The 16,824-nt window shown below is 50.6% G+C and overlaps 1 protein-coding gene and 1 long non-coding RNA gene across 2 annotated transcripts in view; both read right to left on the bottom strand.

The window, feature by feature from the left end:
* Positions 1–15,561, bottom strand: part of LOC134790076 (uncharacterized transmembrane protein DDB_G0289901-like) — a 50,215-nt gene extending 34,654 nt beyond the window's left edge. Inside the window, exons 1-3 of the mRNA XM_063760877.1 lie at positions 15,517–15,561; positions 15,157–15,448; positions 7,261–7,644 (exon numbers count right to left, since the gene is read on the bottom strand). Of these exons, the coding sequence (XP_063616947.1) occupies positions 7,261–7,644; positions 15,157–15,448; positions 15,517–15,561 (721 nt within the window). The remainder of the gene's footprint in view (positions 1–7,260; positions 7,645–15,156; positions 15,449–15,516) is intronic.
* A 33-nt stretch (positions 15,562–15,594) lies between these two features.
* LOC134798018 (uncharacterized) lies at positions 15,595–15,976 on the bottom strand. Its single transcript, XR_010145146.1, has 3 exons — positions 15,937–15,976; positions 15,772–15,891; positions 15,595–15,726 (listed from the first exon to the last, which is right to left on the bottom strand). It is a non-coding gene; the product is annotated as an uncharacterized LOC134798018 (long non-coding RNA).
* Positions 15,977–16,824: the final 848 nt, after the last annotated feature.

Here is a 16,824-nt window from a genome sequence, read left to right as displayed (position 1 = left end):
TAAAAGCGGTGGATGAATTTGACACACATTTGTTTGAATAACATATAATAACTAGACGGGCCCGCAGCTCCGCTCGCGTAAATGAAATAAAGAGTTTGTCAACCCTGCCAGGGTTCATAACGGTGATAGGGATTTCTTATTTGTACCCGTTATTTGGATAACTTAATACGCAAAATATCTGAAAAAAATTATGTGATTTGATAAAAGGCAAAATTATACTTTTTCATCTACGTAGTTATTTATTTAAAACTCGTTTCAACATAAAATTATTATTTATTTTTATAAGCCTAATTGCAAAAACGTTCATTAGATTAATTTCCGCCTTAAGACGAATATGGACGACCACCGCCCATAAATCGCCTTTTGGTACAAACGTACGTACTCCCCATTTCCCTTTCTGAATACTAACATTACTTACTACGGTTATGTGAATCCTGGCCTCCGAGAAAAGACAAAACAAAACACACCATGTTTCTCGGTCTTGCGATAGCTCTCGCCAGTCCCCATGGCCGAGGATAAGCAGATCTCGAGCAACTACGTCGTTCCAGCGGTAGGTACCTATGACGTCCAATTGGGCGTCTCCCATTTCGTTGTCCCAAGTACGCTCTCGTCAGGGCACGATCCTCTCCCATTCTCTCTAAATGTCCGAGCCAATGTAAGCTTAGCCACTTTTGTCTCTCAGTATTCCGCCAGTATATCGGAACACATCCTTATTTCTATAGCAACAGAGTTATATTACGATATTTGGCCGACTGCTGACTGTACGTTTGCTTATTTTCACCGGGTCGTTTCGCTCAAAAATATCTGAACATGCACTTAAATTTTATCTACCTACATTATAACTTGCTATCAACTTTAGTATTTTTGGCCCATCTCGGCAGCCCGGTCCCCGGACGAATTTATTTGCCGAAGCTGTGAAAGTAAATCTGAATAACATAACTCAAAAAGAAATTTAAAACAACAAAATACAAATTACTATTGATATTGATAAGTCATTATCAGTCATTATATGGCATGTCACTCGTATGGGCATAAACTAAGGTAAAAGGTTGAGGTTGACAGCACTTTTAATTTACTTCGAGTAAAAAAGGCCGAAATCACTGCATACCAACATAACAAACATAATTTTGGTTATTTGAAGTTCGAAACGAAACCAACCGAGAGTTTCCGAAAATAGCCGATAGTCGTAAAATTAAGAATGTTATGAAAATTTCTTTTGCTTATTGTAAATTAAATACGCATCGAAAGCGATAGTTTTTATGCTCTAGTTATATTCTCATACTTAGATAATAGATTAGAACAGTTTTTTCTTATCATACGTGCGTCGTATTTGAGAAACGTGTCAAAATTTGTAAGGCGCCATCTCGCTTCTCCCCTCGTTTTTTATCCCGTTCTGGTTTTTCAATTTTATATATATGATATTCTGTAAAGTACAACACTTCACTTACCGACTATAATTTTATTTTAGGCATTTTAGGTTCACTATTAGGTATTTATTAAATGTCATTATACCCGTGGATGAAAATAACACAGAATGCGTGTGTACGTCGGAAACCACTTTACTTTTACAGAGAAACAAAGAATTTCATCTAGAATATTTTTTTTACTGAATGCTGTTTAAAAAAAGGAATACCTACCTAAATTTCTACCTAGGATGACACAAATTATTATTTTTAGGTGTAGTAAATTGTCTGGAAACTATATGTAAAAAATTAGCAACTTTAATATTCTTATGACTTCAAAAGTTATTGCTGAGCAGCAGGTGCCACATACTGATACATTGCTACCAACTTGACAAACGATTGAATGCTTACGGTTTTTATGTAAAAAAAATAAATTTGTACTAAGTTTATAAACATAATAAAAAATACTTGTTTTGGTACACTGAGAGAAAAATCACCACCAGGAATTAATAAACAGTTCTGTACTGGGGGAAAAAATGAAGTTTTAGTAGTAATCATGGAAGTTTCACTATTTCTGTAAAATTTATTTATTTCTACAAACAGCTCAGTAATACTAAATCTAATTTCAGCAAACAGACTTTAGTAAATGGAGCATTAAACAAAGTTCAGTATTTGTTACAATCCATTTTTATTACTACTAAAATTCTCCGATTTTTACTAGTAAAGTTTGTGATTTTTGGAAAAAAGCATCTGTGATTTCAAGTTATGATTTTAGTAAATGTCTCACTTACATAGTTTTGTAATATCTAAAAAACGAGTTCGCGGGAATAACATTACCCCATTTAAAATAACAATTCAGTTGTTACTATAGCGACATTACAAAGTTGTTGTACCAATCACTAAACGAGTTTTGTAATACCAACACAGCGAAACGAATGTTAGTGATTTTAGTAAAATTTACTACTTGCTACGTTCATTTGGTTAGAGTTAGTATTGTGTCGGATGTCGGGCGGGCGTGTCTCGTGTCTTCTTTGTTTAAAACATACTTAAGTTAAATAATAAATTTAGGATATATTGTGGGCCATGGACATATTAACCCGCGACCTACTGTGTAATTGGGGTCTACAGGAATATATTGTTCTGCAACTTCGAGCTAGCTGTTGTTATTCTAGTGATAATTACATCAAAGGTAAATCTAAACTGTTTGCAATTCCAACCTCCCTAGCACAGGTGCGCCGCGAGAGCATGTTCCGCGCGTAATAACTACTAGTCTCTTTCTGACTGTATGAATAAGAAAGGAATGGGTAGAATATCTCGACAGGCTTTTATAGTGCCTCTTTAGTACAGAGATATACTACCAAATGCTTTTTTATTCATACAGACAGAAATAGAGACGGGTAGCTACCACGCGCGCGACATGCTCTCGCGGCGCCCGTTTGCTAGGGGCGGAGGAATTGCAAACAGTTTACTTTTGCCTGTGACGTCATTATCTCTAGAATAACAACAGCTAGCTTGGAATCGCAGTACAGTTTAGTAAAACCTATGACGTCATCGTCTCCGATATTGCTTAAGCACGCTTAGAATTACAAAACGGTTAGTTTTCACCCATGACGTCATCACCTCCGATATTGCTAAAGCACCTCTCGGAATAACAAAACCAAATTTCTGAAATTACTCTAGCATACTTCAAATTACAAATATAGAAGTTGTATTTCCTACTAAATGGAAATTGCAAAAGTCAATTTGTTCCTATTAGTTGACTCTCCTTGTCCCCGGATTAAGTTTTATTTTTGTAATTCTAAGTGTGTTTTTGTTAGTTTTTTCTCTCAGTGTATCATCACTATTATTGGAAGGTGGACTTTTAAGGCCCGTAACACACTACCGCAGAGCACCGCGACCTTGGTGCGTCGCACCCATAAGTGAGAGCGAGAAACAGATATATCTTTCTCGCTCTCACTTATGGGTGCGGCGCACCGTGACCCTGGTGCGGTGCGGTAGTGTGTAATGGCTTTAAAAAAACATAACCATACATTACTCGCTTGTTTTTACGTTTCCCGCCTTTGCCAGTAATCGTACATTATTGTCGAGGCTCGGAAGTAGCTACTTGCAGGCTGAGGATTCGTTTTAAACGGACGACCTTGGGAGTCCGTTTAACTTCCGAAGCCAGCAAGTAGACTTCCAGCCGAGTCATATATAGTGCTTTTCTCAAAAATGGTGCAAGAAATATAAATATAATAGGAATATTTTATAGAAGCAACGTTCTTACGTATATATTTACACAGAAAAAAGTAGAAACAATTGAAAAAGTTAGCTTTTCCGCCTTTTTAATTTTTAAATTTTAAAATAGAAGTGTATTTTTCTGCCGAAAATACACCAAGCTATTTGAGGCAGCTAAATAGTCGCGGTACCAACATTATAATAATTATTACAATTCATCTGTTTGGCTGTTTGATGGGCCTGTGCCGTCATTTGATATGGCCATTTAAACTTTAAAAAAGTTTGGAACTCGACAAATAATGGAATTTGTATGCAACATTGCAGTCCCAAAATCGAGACTGCAATGTTTTTAACTTTTTAATATTTGACTGACCATAAACTCCGCACTTCGCGACCTATTTTTTATACGGCAAAGTCGACTTTGCCGTCCATTTATAAGAAAAATACTATTGTGTGTTCAGGTTAAAATAAAAACAACAATTTCTTCAATTATAAAATATACACATATTTAGGTAAAAAACAAATAATCTTTTTTTTTTACATTTTGTAATTGCTTGGTATAGCGGCGGTTAAAAGTACATAATAATATAACTTTATAAGTTTTTTCAATCATAATCCATTATTATTGGCATCGTTCATATCGATAAGTTTTAAGCTGCAGCAGCAGCGGCGGCACTTTCACCTTAGCTCTTATCATCTCCTTCCTTATCATCTCCACCTGAACTAGAGGCTGCAGCCGCAGCGGCGGCACTTCCACCTGAGCCCTTGTCATCTCCGCCCTTATCATCCTTTTCCTTATCATCTCCACTTAAACTAGAGGCTACAGCAGCAGCGGCTGCACTTCCACCTGAGCCCTTGTCATCTCCGCCCTTATCATCTCTACCTGTACTAGAGGCTACAGCAACAGCGGCGGAACTTCCACCTGAGCCCTTCTCATCTCCGCCCTTATCTTCCTTTTCCTTATAATCTCCACTTGAACTAGAAGCTACAGCAGTAGCGGCTGCACTACCACCTGAACCCTTGTCATCTCCGCCCTTATCATCTCCTTCCTTATTATCTCCACCTGAACTAGAGGCTACAGCAGCAGCGGCGGCAATTCCACCTGAGCCCTTGTCATCTCCGCCCTTGTCATCTCCACCCTTATCTCCACCTGAACTAGAGGCTACAGCAGCAGCGGCGGCACTTCCACCTGAGCCCTTGTCATCTCCGCCCTTATCATCTCCGCCCTTATCATCTCCGCCCTTATCATCTCCACCTGAACTAGATGCTGCAGCAGCAGCGGCGGCACTTCCACCTGAGCCCTTGTCATCTCCGCCCTTATCATCTCCACCTGAACTAGAGGCTACAGCAGCAGCGGAGGCACTTCCACCTGAGCCCTTGTCATCTCCGCCCTTATCATCTCCGCCCTTATCATCTCCACCTGAACTAGATGCTGCAGCAGCAGCGGCGGCACTTCCACCTGAGCCCTTGTCATCTCCGCCCTTATCATCTCCGCCCTTATCATCTCCACCTGAACTAGAGGCTACAGCAGCAGCGGCGGCACTTCCACCTGAGCCCTTGTCATCTCCGCCCTTATCATCTCCACCTGAACTAGATGCTGAAGCCGCGGCGGCGGCACTTCCACCTGAGCCCTTGTTATCTCCGCCCTTGTCATCTGCGCCCTTATCATCTCCACCTGAACTAGATGCTGCAGCCGCGGCGGCTGCACTTCCACCTGAGCCCTTGTCATCTCCACCCTTATCATCTCCTTCCTTATCATCTCCACCTGAACTAGAGGCTACAGCAACAGCGGCGGCACTTCCACCTGAGCCCTTGTCATCTCCGCCCTTATCATCTCCACCTGAACTAGAGGCTACAGCAGCAGCGGCGGCACTTCCACCTGAGCCCTTGTCATCTCCGCCCTTATCATCTCCGCCCTTATCATCTCCGCCCTTATCGTCTCCACCTGAACTAGATACTGCAGCCGCAGCGGCGGCACTTACACCTGAGTCCTTGTCATCTCCGCCCTTATAATCTCCATCTGAACTAGATGCTGCAGCCGCAGCGGCGGCAATTCCACCTGAGCCCTTGTCATCTCCGCCCTTATCATCTCCACCTGAACTAGAGGCTACAGCAGCAGCGGCGGTACTTCCACCTGAGCCCTTGTCATCTACGCCCTTATTATCTCCACCTGAACTAGAGGCTACACCAGCAGCGGCGGCACTTCCACCTGAGCCCTTGTCATCTCCGCCCTTATCATCTCCACCTGAAGTAGATACTGCGGCCGCAGCGGCGGCACTTCCACCTGAGCCCTTATCATCTCCGCCCTTATCACCTCCTTGCTTATTATCTCCGCCTGAACTAGAAGCTACAGCAACAGCGGCGGCACTTCCACCTGAGCCCTTGTCATCTCCGCCCTTATCATCTCCTTCCTTATCATCTCCACCTGAACTAGAGGCTACAGCAACAGCGGCGGCACTTCCACCTGAGCCCTTGTCATCTCCGCCCTTATTTTCCTTTTCCTTATCATCTCCACCTGAACTAGAAGCTACAGCAGCAGCGGCTGCACTTCCACCTGAGCCCTTGTCATCTCCGCCCTTATCATCTCCCTCCTTATCATCTCCACCTGAACTAGAAGCTACAGCCGCAGCGGTGGCACTTCCACCTGAGCCCTTGTCATATCCGCCCTTATCATCTCCACCTGAACTAGAGGCTACGGCAGCAGCGGCTGCACTTCCACCTGAGCCCTTGTCATCTCCGCCCTTATTATCTCCGCCTGAACTAGAGGCTACAGCAGCAGCGGCGGCACTTCCATCTGAGCCCTTGTCATCTACGCCCTTATCATCTCCGCCCTTATCGTCTCCACCTGAACTAGATACTGCAGCCGCAGCGGCGGCACTTCCACCTGAGCCCTTGTCATCTCGGCCCTTATCATCTCCACCTGAACTAGATGCTGCAGCAGCAGCGGTGGCACTTCCACCTGAGCCCTTGTCATCTCCGCCCTTATCATCTCCGCCCTTATCATCTCCACCTGAACTAGATGCTGAAGCCACGGCGGCGGCACTTCCATCTGAGCCCTTGTCATCTCTGCCCCTATCACCTGCATCTGAACTAGATGCTACAGCCGCGGCGGCGGCACTTCCACCTGAGCCCTTGTCATCTCTGCCCCTATCACCTCCATCTGAACTAGATGCTGCAGCCGCGGCGGCGGCACTTCCACCTGAGCCCTTGTCATCTCCGCCCTTATCATCTCCACCTGAACTAGATGCTGAAGCCGCGGCGGCGCCACTTCCACCTGAGCCCTTGTCATCTCCGCCCTTATCATCTCCACCTGAACTAGATGCTGCAGCCACGGCGGCGGCACTTCCACCTGAGCCCTTGTCATCTCCGCTCTTATCATCTCCGCCCTTATCATCTCCACCTGAACTAGAGGCTACAGCAGCAGCGGCGGCACTTCTACCTGAGCCCTTGTCATATCCGCCCTTGTCATCACCGCCCTTATTATCTCCGCCTGAACTAGAGGCTACAGCAGCAGTGGCGGCACTTCCACCTGAGCCCTTGTCATCTCCGCCCTTATTATCTCCGCTTGAAGTAGAGGCTACAGCAGCAGTGGCGGCACTTCCACCTGAGACCTTGTCATCTCCGCCCTTATCGTCTCCACCTGAACTAGATACTGCAGCCGCAGCGGCGGCACTTCCACTTGAGTCCTTGTCATCTCCGCCCTTATCATCTCCGCCCTTATCATCTCCACCTGAACTAGATGCTGCAGCCGCAGCGGCGGCACTTCCACCTGAGCCCTTGTCATCTCCGCCCTTATCATCTCCGCTCTTATCATCTCCACCTGAACTAGAGGCTACAGCAGCAGCGGCGGTACTTCCACCTGAGCCCTTGTCATTTCCACCCTTGTCATCTACGCCCTTATTATCTCCGCCTGAACTAGAGGCTACAGCAGCAACGGCGGCACTACCACCTGAGCCCTTGTCATCTCCGCCCTTATCGTCTCCACCTGAACTAGATACTGCAGCCGCAGCGGCGGCACTTCCACCTGAGTCCTTGTCATCTCCGCCCTTATCATTTCCATCTGAACTAGATGCTGCAGCCGCAGCGGCGGCACTTCCACCTGAGCCCTTGTCATCTCCGCCCTTATCATCTCCACCTGAACTAGAGGCTACCGCAGCAGCGGCGGCACTTCCACCTGAGCCCTTGTCATCTCCGCCCTTATCATCTCCATCTGAACTAGATGCTGCAGCCGCAGCGGCGGCACTTCCACCTGAGCCCTTGTCATCTCCGCCCTTATCATCTCCACCTGAACTAGATTCTGCAGCCGCAGCGGCGGCACTTCCACCTGAGCCCTTGTCATCTCCGACCTTATCATCTCCGCCCTTATCATCTCCACCTGAACTAGAGGCTACAGCAGCAGCGGCGGCACTTCCACCTGAGCCCTTGTCATCTCCGCCGTTATCATCTCCGCCCTTATCATTTCCACCTGAACTAGATGCTGCAGCAGCAGCGGCGGCACTTCCACCTGAGCCCTTGTCATTTCCGCCCTTATCATCTCCACCTGAAGTAGATACTGCAGCCGCGGCGGCGGCACTTCCACCTGAGCCCTTATCATCTCCGCCCTTATCATCTCCATCTGAACTAGATGCTGCAGCCGCGGCGGCGGCACTTCCACCTGAGCCCTTGTCATCTCCGCCCTTATCATCTCCACCTGAACTAGATGCTGCAGCCGCGGCGGCGGCACTTCCACCTGAGCCCTTGTCATCTCCGCCCTTATCATCTCCACCTGAACTAGATGCTGAAGCCGCGGCGGCGGCACTTCCCCCTGAGCCCTTGTTATCTCCGCCCTTGTCATCTGCGCCCTTATCATCTCCACCTGAACTAGATGCTGCAGCCGCGGTGGCTGCACTTCCACCTGAGCCCTTGTCATCTCCACCCTTATCATCTCCTTCCTTATCATCTCCACCTGAACTAGAGGCTACAGCAACAGCGGCGTCACTTCCATCTGAGCCCTTGTCATCTCCGCCCTTGTCATCTCCGCCCTTATCATCTCCACCTGAACTAGATGCTGCAGCCGCGGCGGCTGCACTTCCACCTGTGCCCTTGTCATCTCCGCCCTTATCATCTCCACCTAAACTAGATGCTGAAGCCGCGGCGGCGGCACTTCCACCTGAGCCCTTGTTATCTCCGCCCTTGTCACCTGTGCCCTTATCATCTCCACCTGAACTAGATGCTGCAGCCGCGGCGGCTGCACTTCCACCTGAGCCCTTGTTATCTCCGCCCTTGTGATCTGCGCCCTTATCATCTCCACCTGAACTAGATGCTGCAGCCGCGGCGGCTGCACTTCCACCTGAGCCCTTGTCATCTCCACCCTTATCATCTCCTTCCCTATCATCTCCACCTGAACTAGAGGCTACAGCAACAGCGGCGGCACTTCCACCTGAGCCCTTGTCATATCCGCCCTTGTCATCTCCGCCCTTATCATCTCCACCTGAACTAGATGCTGCAGCCGCGGCGGCTGCACTTCCACCTGAGCCCTTGTCATCTCCGCCCTTATCATCTCCACCTGAACTAGATGCTGAAGCCGCGGCGGCGGCACTTCCACCTGAGCCCTTGTTATCTCCGCCCTTGTCATCTGCGCCCTTATCATCTCCACCTGAACTAGATGCTGCAGCTGCGGCGGCTGCACTTCCACCTGAGCCCTTGTCATCTCCACCCTTATCATCTTCCTTATCATCTCCACCTGAACTAGAGGCTACAGCAACAGCGGCGGCACTTCCACCTGAGCCTTTGTCATCTCCGCCCTTATCATCTCCACCTGAACTAGATGCTGCAGCCGCGGCGGCTGCACTTCCACCTGAGCCCTTGTCATCTCCGCCCTTATCATCTCCACCAGAACTAGATGCTGCAGCCGCGGCGGTGGCACTTCCACCTGAGCCCTTGTTATCTCCGCCCTTGTCATCTGCGACCTTATCATCTCCACCTGAACTAAATGCTGCAGCCGCGGCGGCTGCACTTCCACCTGAGCCCTTGTCATCTCCACCCTTATCATCTCCTTCCTTATCATCTCCACCTGAACTAGAGGCAACAGCAGCAGCGGCGGCACTTCCGCCTGCGCCCTTGTCATCTCCGCCCTTATTATCTCCGCCTGAACTAGAGGCTACAGCAGCAGCGGCGGCACTTCCACCTGAGCCCTTGTCATCTCCGCCCTTATCACCTCCTTGCTTATTATCTCCGCCTGAACTAGAAGCTACAGCAACAGCGGCGGCACTTCCACCTGAGCCCTTGTCATCTCCGCCCTTATCATCTCCTTCCTTATCATCTCCACCTGAACTAGAGGCTACAGCAACAGCGGCGTCACTTCCACCTGAGCCCTTGTCATCTCCGCCCTTATCATCTCCACCTGAACTAGATGCTGCAGCCGCGGCGGCGGTACTTCCACCTGAGCCCTTGTTATCTCCGCCCTTGTCATCTGCGCCCTTATCATCTCCACCTGAACTAGATACTGCAGCCGCGGCGGCTGCACTTCCACCTGAGCCCTTGTCATTTTCGCCCTTGTCATCTCCGCCCTTATCATCTCCACCTGAACTAGATGCTGCAGCCGCGGCGGCTGCACTTCCACTTGAGCCCTTGTCATCTCCGCCCTTATCATCTCCACCTGAACTAGATGCTGAAGTCGCGGCGGCTGCACTTCCACCTGTGCCCTTGTTATCTCCGCCCTTGTCATCTGCGCCCTTATCATCTCCACCTGAATTAGATGCTGCAGCCGCGGCGGCTGCACTTCCACCTGAGCCCTTGTCATCTCCACCCTTATCATCTCCTTCCTTATCATCTCCACCTGAACTAGAGGCTACAGCAACAGCGGTGGCACTTCCACCTGAGCCCTTGTCATCTCCACCTGAACTAGATACTGCAGCCGCGGCGGCTGCACTTCCACCTGAGCCCTTGTCATTTCCGCCCTTGTCATCTCCGCCCTTATCATCTCCACCTGAACTAGATGCTGCAGCCGCGGCGGCTGCACTTCCACCTGAGCCCTTGTCATCTCCGCCCTTATCATCTCCACCTGAACTAGATGCTGCAGCCGCGGCGGCTGCACTTCCACCTGAGCCCTTGTTATCTCCGCCCTTGTCATCTGCGCCCTTATCATCTCCACCTGAATTAGATGCTGCAGCCGCGGCGGCTGCACTTCCACCTGAGCCCTTGTCATCTCCACCCTTATCATCTCCTTCCTTATCATCTCCACCTGAACTAGAGGCTACAGCAACAGCGGCGGCACTTCCACCTGAGCCCTTATCATCTCCACCTGAACTAGATACTGCAGCCGCGGCGGCTGCACTTCCACCTGAGCCCTTGTCATTTCCGCCCTTGTCATCTCCGCCCTTATCATCTCCACCTGAACTAGATGCTGCAGCCGCGGCGGCTGCACTTCCACCTGAGCCCTTGTCATCTCCGCCTTTATCATCTCCACCTGAACTAGATGCTGAAGCCGCGGCGGCGGCACTTCCACCTGAGCCCTTGTTATCTCCGCCCTTGTCATCTGCGCCCTTATCATCTCCACCTGAACTAGATGCTGCAGCCGCGGTGGCTGCACTTCCACCTGAGCCCTTGTCATCTCCACCCTTATCATCTCCTTCCTTATCATCTCCACCTGAACTAGAGGCTACAGCAACAGCGGCGGCACTTCCACCTGAGCCCTTGTCATCTCCGCCCTTATCACCTCCTTGCTTATTATCTCCGCCTGAACTAGAAGCTACAGCAACAGCGGCGGCACTTCCACCTGAGCCCTTGTCATCTCCGCCCTTATCATCTCCACCTGAACTAGATGCAGAAGCCGCGGCGGCGGCACTTCCACCTGAGCCCTTGTTATCTTCGCCCTTGTCATCTGCGCCCTTATCATCTCCACCTGAACTAGATGCTGCAGCCGCGGCGGTTGCACTTCCACCTGAGCCCTTGTCATCTCCACCCTTATCATCTCCTTCCTTATCATCTCCACCTGAACTAGAGGCTACAGCAAGAGCGGCGGCACTTCCACCTGAGCCCTTGTCATCTCCGCCCTTGTCATCTCCGCCCTTATCATCTCCGCCCTTATCATCTCCACCTGAACTAGATGCTGCAGCCGCGGCGGCTGCACTTCCACCTGAGCCCTTGTCATCGCCGCCCTTATCATCTCCACCTGAACTAGATGCTGCAGCCGCGGCGGCTGCACTTCCACCTGAGCCTTTGTCATCTCCGCCCTTATCATCTCCACCTGAACTAGATGCTGCAGCCGCGGCGGCTGCACTTCCACCTGAGCCCTTGTTATCTCCGCCCTTGTCATCTGCGCCCTTATCATCTCCACCTGAATTAGATGCTGCAGCCGCGGCGGCTGCACTTCCACCTGAGCCCTTGTCATCTCCACCCTTATCATCTCCTTCCTTATCATCTCCACCTGAACTAGAGGCTACAGCAACAGCGGCGGCACTTCCACCTGAGCCCTTGTCATCTCCGCCCTTGTCATCTCCGCCCTTATCATCTCCACCTGAACTAGATGCTGCAGCCGCGGCGGCTGCACTTCCACCTGAGCCCTTGTCATCTCCGCCCTTATCATCTCCACCTGAACTAGATGCTGAAGCCGCGGCGGCGGCACTTCCACCTGAGCCCTTGTTATCTCCGCCCTTGTCATCTGCGCCCTTATCATCTCCACCTGAACTAGATGCTGCAGCCGCGGCGGCTGCACTTCCACCTGAGCCCTTGTCATCTCCACCCTTATCATCTCCTTCCTTATCATCTCCACCTGAACTAGATGCTGAAGCCGCGGCGGCGGCACTTCCACCTGAGCCCTTGTTATCTCCGCCCTTGTCATCTCCGCCCTTATCATCTCCACCTGAACTAGATGCTGCAGCCGCGGCGGCTGCACTTCCACCTGAGCCCTTGTCATCTCCGCCCTTATCATCTCCACCTGAACTAGATGCTGAAGCCGCGGCGGCGGCACTTCCACCTGAGCCCTTGTTATCTCCGCCCTTGTCATCTGCGCCCTTATCATCTCCACCTGAACTAGATGCTGCAGCCGCGGTGGCTGCACTTCCACCTGAGCCCTTGTCATCTCCACCCTTATCATCTCCTTCCTTATCATCTCCACCTGAACTAGAGGCTACAGCAACAGCGGCGGCACTTCCACCTGAGCCCTTGTCATCTCCGCCCTTGTCATCTCCGTCCTTATCATCTCCACCTGAACTAGATGCTGCAGCCGCGGCGGCTGCACTTCCACCTGAGCCCTTGTCATCTCCGCCCTTATCATCTCCACCTGAACTAGATGCTGAAGCCGCGGCGGCGGCACTTCCACCTGAGCCCTTGTTATCTTCGCCCTTGTCATCTGCGCCCTTATCATCTCCACCTGAACTAGATGCTGCAGCCGCGGCGGTTGCACTTCCACCTGAGCCCTTGTCATCTCCACCCTTATCATCTCCTTCCTTATCATCTCCACCTGAACTAGAGGCTACAGCAACAGCGGCGGCACTTCCACCTGAGCCCTTGTCATCTCCGCCCTTGTCATCTCCGCCCTTATCATCTCCGCCCTTATCATCTCCACCTGAACTAGATGCTGCAGCCGCGGCGGCTGCACTTCCACCTGAGCCCTTGTCATCGCCGCCCTTATCATCTCCACCTGAACTAGATGCTGCAGCCGCGGCGGCTGCACTTCCACCTGAGCCTTTGTCATCTCCGCCCTTATCGTCTCCACCTGAACTAGATGCTGCAGCCGCGGCGGCTGCACTTCCACCTGAGCCCTTGTTATCTCCGCCCTTGTCATCTGCGCCCTTATCATCTCCACCTGAATTAGATGCTGCAGCCGCGGCGGCTGCACTTCCACCTGAGCCCTTGTCATCTCCACCCTTATCATCTCCTTCCTTATCATCTCCACCTGAACTAGAGGCTACAGCAACAGCGGCGGCACTTCCACCTGAGCCCTTGTCATCTCCGCCCTTGTCATCTCCGCCCTTATCATCTCCACCTGAACTAGATGCTGCAGCCGCGGCGGCGGCACTTCCACCTGAGCCCTTGTCATCTCCGCCCTTATCATCTCCACCTGAACTAGATGCTGAAGCCGCGGCGGCGGCACTTCCACCTGAGCCCTTGTTATCTCCGCCCTTGTCATCTGCGCCCTTATCATCTCCACCTGAACTAGATGCTGCAGCCGCGGCGGCTGCACTTCCACCTGAGCCCTTGTCATCTCCACCCTTATCATCTCCTTCCTTATCATCTCCACCTGAACTAGAGGCTACAGCAACAGCGGCGGCACTTCCACCTGAGCCCTTGTCATCTCCGCCCTTGTCATCTCCGCCCTTATTCTCTCCGCCCTTATCATCTCCACCTGAACTAGATGCTGCAGCCGCGGCGGCTGCACTTCCACCTGAGCCCTTGTCATCGCCGCCCTTATCATCTCCACCTGAACTAGATGCTGCAGCCGCGGCGGCTGCACTTCCACCTGAGCCTTTGTCATCTCCGCCCTTATCATCTCCACCTGAACTAGATGCTGCAGCCGCGGCGGCTGCACTTCCACCTGAGCCCTTGTTATCTCCGCCCTTGTCATCTGCGCCCTTATCATCTCCACCTGAATTAGATGCTGCAGCCGCGGCGGCTGCACTTCCACCTGAGCCCTTGTCATCTCCACCCTTATCATCTCCTTCCTTATCATCTCCACCTGAACTAGAGGCTACAGCAACAGCGGCGGCACTTCCACCTGAGCCCTTGTCATCTCCGCCCTTGTCATCTCCGCCCTTATCATCTCCACCTAAACTAGATGCTGCAGCCGCGGCGGCTGCACTTCCACCTGAGCCCTTGTCATCTCCGCCCTTATCATCTCCACCTGAACTAGATGCTGAAGCCGCGGCGGCGGCACTTCCACCTGAGCCCTTGTTATCTCCGCCCTTGTCATCTGCGCCCTTATCATCTCCACCTGAACTAGATGCTGCAGCCGCGGCGGCTGCACTTCCACCTGAGCCCTTGTCATCTCCACCCTTATCATCTCCTTCCTTATCATCTCCACCTGAACTAGAGGCTACAGCAACAGCGGCGGCACTTCCACCTGAGCCCTTGTCATCTCCGCCCTTGTCATCTCCGCCCTTATCATCTCCACCTGAACTAGATGCTGCAGCCGCGGCGGCTGCACTTCCACCTGAGCCCTTGTCATCGCCGCCCTTATCATCTCCACCTGAACTAGATGCTGCAGCCGCGGCGGCTGCACTTCCACCTGAGCCTTTGTCATCTCCGCCCTTATCATCTCCACCTGAACTAGATGCTGCAGCCGCGGCGGCTGCACTTCCACCTGAGCCCTTGTTATCTCCGCCCTTGTCATCTGCGCCCTTATCATCTCCACCTGAACTAGAGGCAACAGCAGCAGCGGCGGCATTTCCGCCTGCGCCCTTGTCATCTCCGCCCTTATTATCTCCGCCTGAACTAGAGGCTACAGCAGCAGCGGCGGCACTTCCACCTGAGCCCTTGTCATCTCCGCCCTTATCACCTCCTTGCTTATTATCTCCGCCTGAACTAGAAGCTACAGCAGCAGCGGCGGCACTTTCACCTGAGCCCGTGTCATCTCCGCCCTTATCATCTCCTTCCTTATCAGCTCCACCTGAACTAGAGGCTACAGCAGCAGCGGCGACACTTCCACCTGAGCCCTTGTCATCTCCGCCCTTATCATCTCCTTCCTTATCATCTCCTTCCTTATCATCTCCACCTGAACTAGAGGCAACAGCAGCAGCGGCGGCACTTCCGCCTGCGCCCTTGTCATTTCCGCCCTTATTATCTCCGCCTGAACTAGAGGCTACAGCAGCAGCGGCGGCACTTCCACCTGAGCCCTTGTCATCTCCGCCCTTATCACCTCCTTGCTTATTATCTCCCCCTGAACTAGAAGCTACAGCAACAGCGGCGGCACTTCCACCTGAGCCCTTGTCATCTCCGCCCTTATCATCTCCTTCCTTATCATCTCCACCTGAACTAGAGGCTACAGCAACAGCGGCGTCACTTCCACCTGAGCCCTTGTCATCTCCGCCCTTGTCATCTCCGCCCTTATCATCTCCACCTGAACTAGATGCTGCAGCCGCAGCGGCGGCACTTCCACCTGAGCCCTTGTCATCTTCGCCCTTATTATCTCCGCCTGAACTAGAAGTTATAGCAGCAGCGGCGGAACTTCCACCTGAGCTCTTGTCATCGCCGCCCTTATCATCTCCTTTCTTATCATCTCCACCTGAACTAGATGCTGCAGCCGCAGCGGCGGCATTTCCACCTGAGCCCTTGTCATCTTCGCCCTTATTATCTTCGCCTGAACTAGAAGCTACAGCAGCAGCGGCTGCACTTCCACCTGAGCTCTTGTCATCTCCGCCCTTGTCGTCACCGCCCTTATCACCTCTGCCTGTCGGAATACATATTAGTGTCATTTATCTGCCTATCGGAATCATATTCAACCACATATGTAACCATGCACCAGTAATGGAATAAATAGAAAAATTGGACATACGAAATTCGTATTACGAATCCCTCTCTGCAACGCAATACTGTCGTCGGTAGGAAGAAGGACGTAATAGTAGTGGAGCCTAAGACGGGATTTTTGTAGTTATTCGAGCGTGTCAAATTAACTTATGAGATAACAAATAATTGTCAGGTTAAGTTAATACTTAATGCACAATTCACAATTATAGCATTTAAAGCATCAACATGGACGAAACTAATCAAATCCACCATCTAATTAACGATTTTTCTAATTGCCTCACAATCGCCCAAAACAAACCTACCCAAATAGACGGCAAAGAGTAGTAAAGGTAGATATCCACGACTTCCACGAGTAGCAAGATATCACTCATAAGTTATGAGATCACTCTTTAAGTAGATGGTGGATTTGATTAGTTTGGTCCATGTTGATGCTTTAAATGCTATAATTGTGAATTGTGCAGTAATTATTAACTTAACCTGACAATTATTTGTTATCATTTTCTTAACCTGACTGTTACCCTCCCCCTAAACCCTATTTTCATATTGTGACGTTATATTTTTTAAGCGATATGCTCTACAATTCTTATGGTATCGCTATACTGTATGGTATGGTAGTTATGGTCATGAATAATTTAAGAAACAATATCTGACCTTCGAAATTCGGTGCAATATGTTTATGGGTGGGAGATGACAGGGATGGTAGAGTGGGAGGTGCTGTGGGCTAGAGGAAGATCGCCAATGAGTTGGACCGACCAAATCA

Source organism: Cydia splendana, chromosome 1 (assembly GCF_910591565.1).
Source record: "Cydia splendana chromosome 1, ilCydSple1.2, whole genome shotgun sequence".
Classification (NCBI taxonomy): domain Eukaryota; kingdom Metazoa; phylum Arthropoda; class Insecta; order Lepidoptera; family Tortricidae; genus Cydia; species Cydia splendana.
The sequence above is the reverse complement of the archived record's forward strand: the minus strand, read 5'-3'. Positions and strand labels throughout refer to the sequence as shown.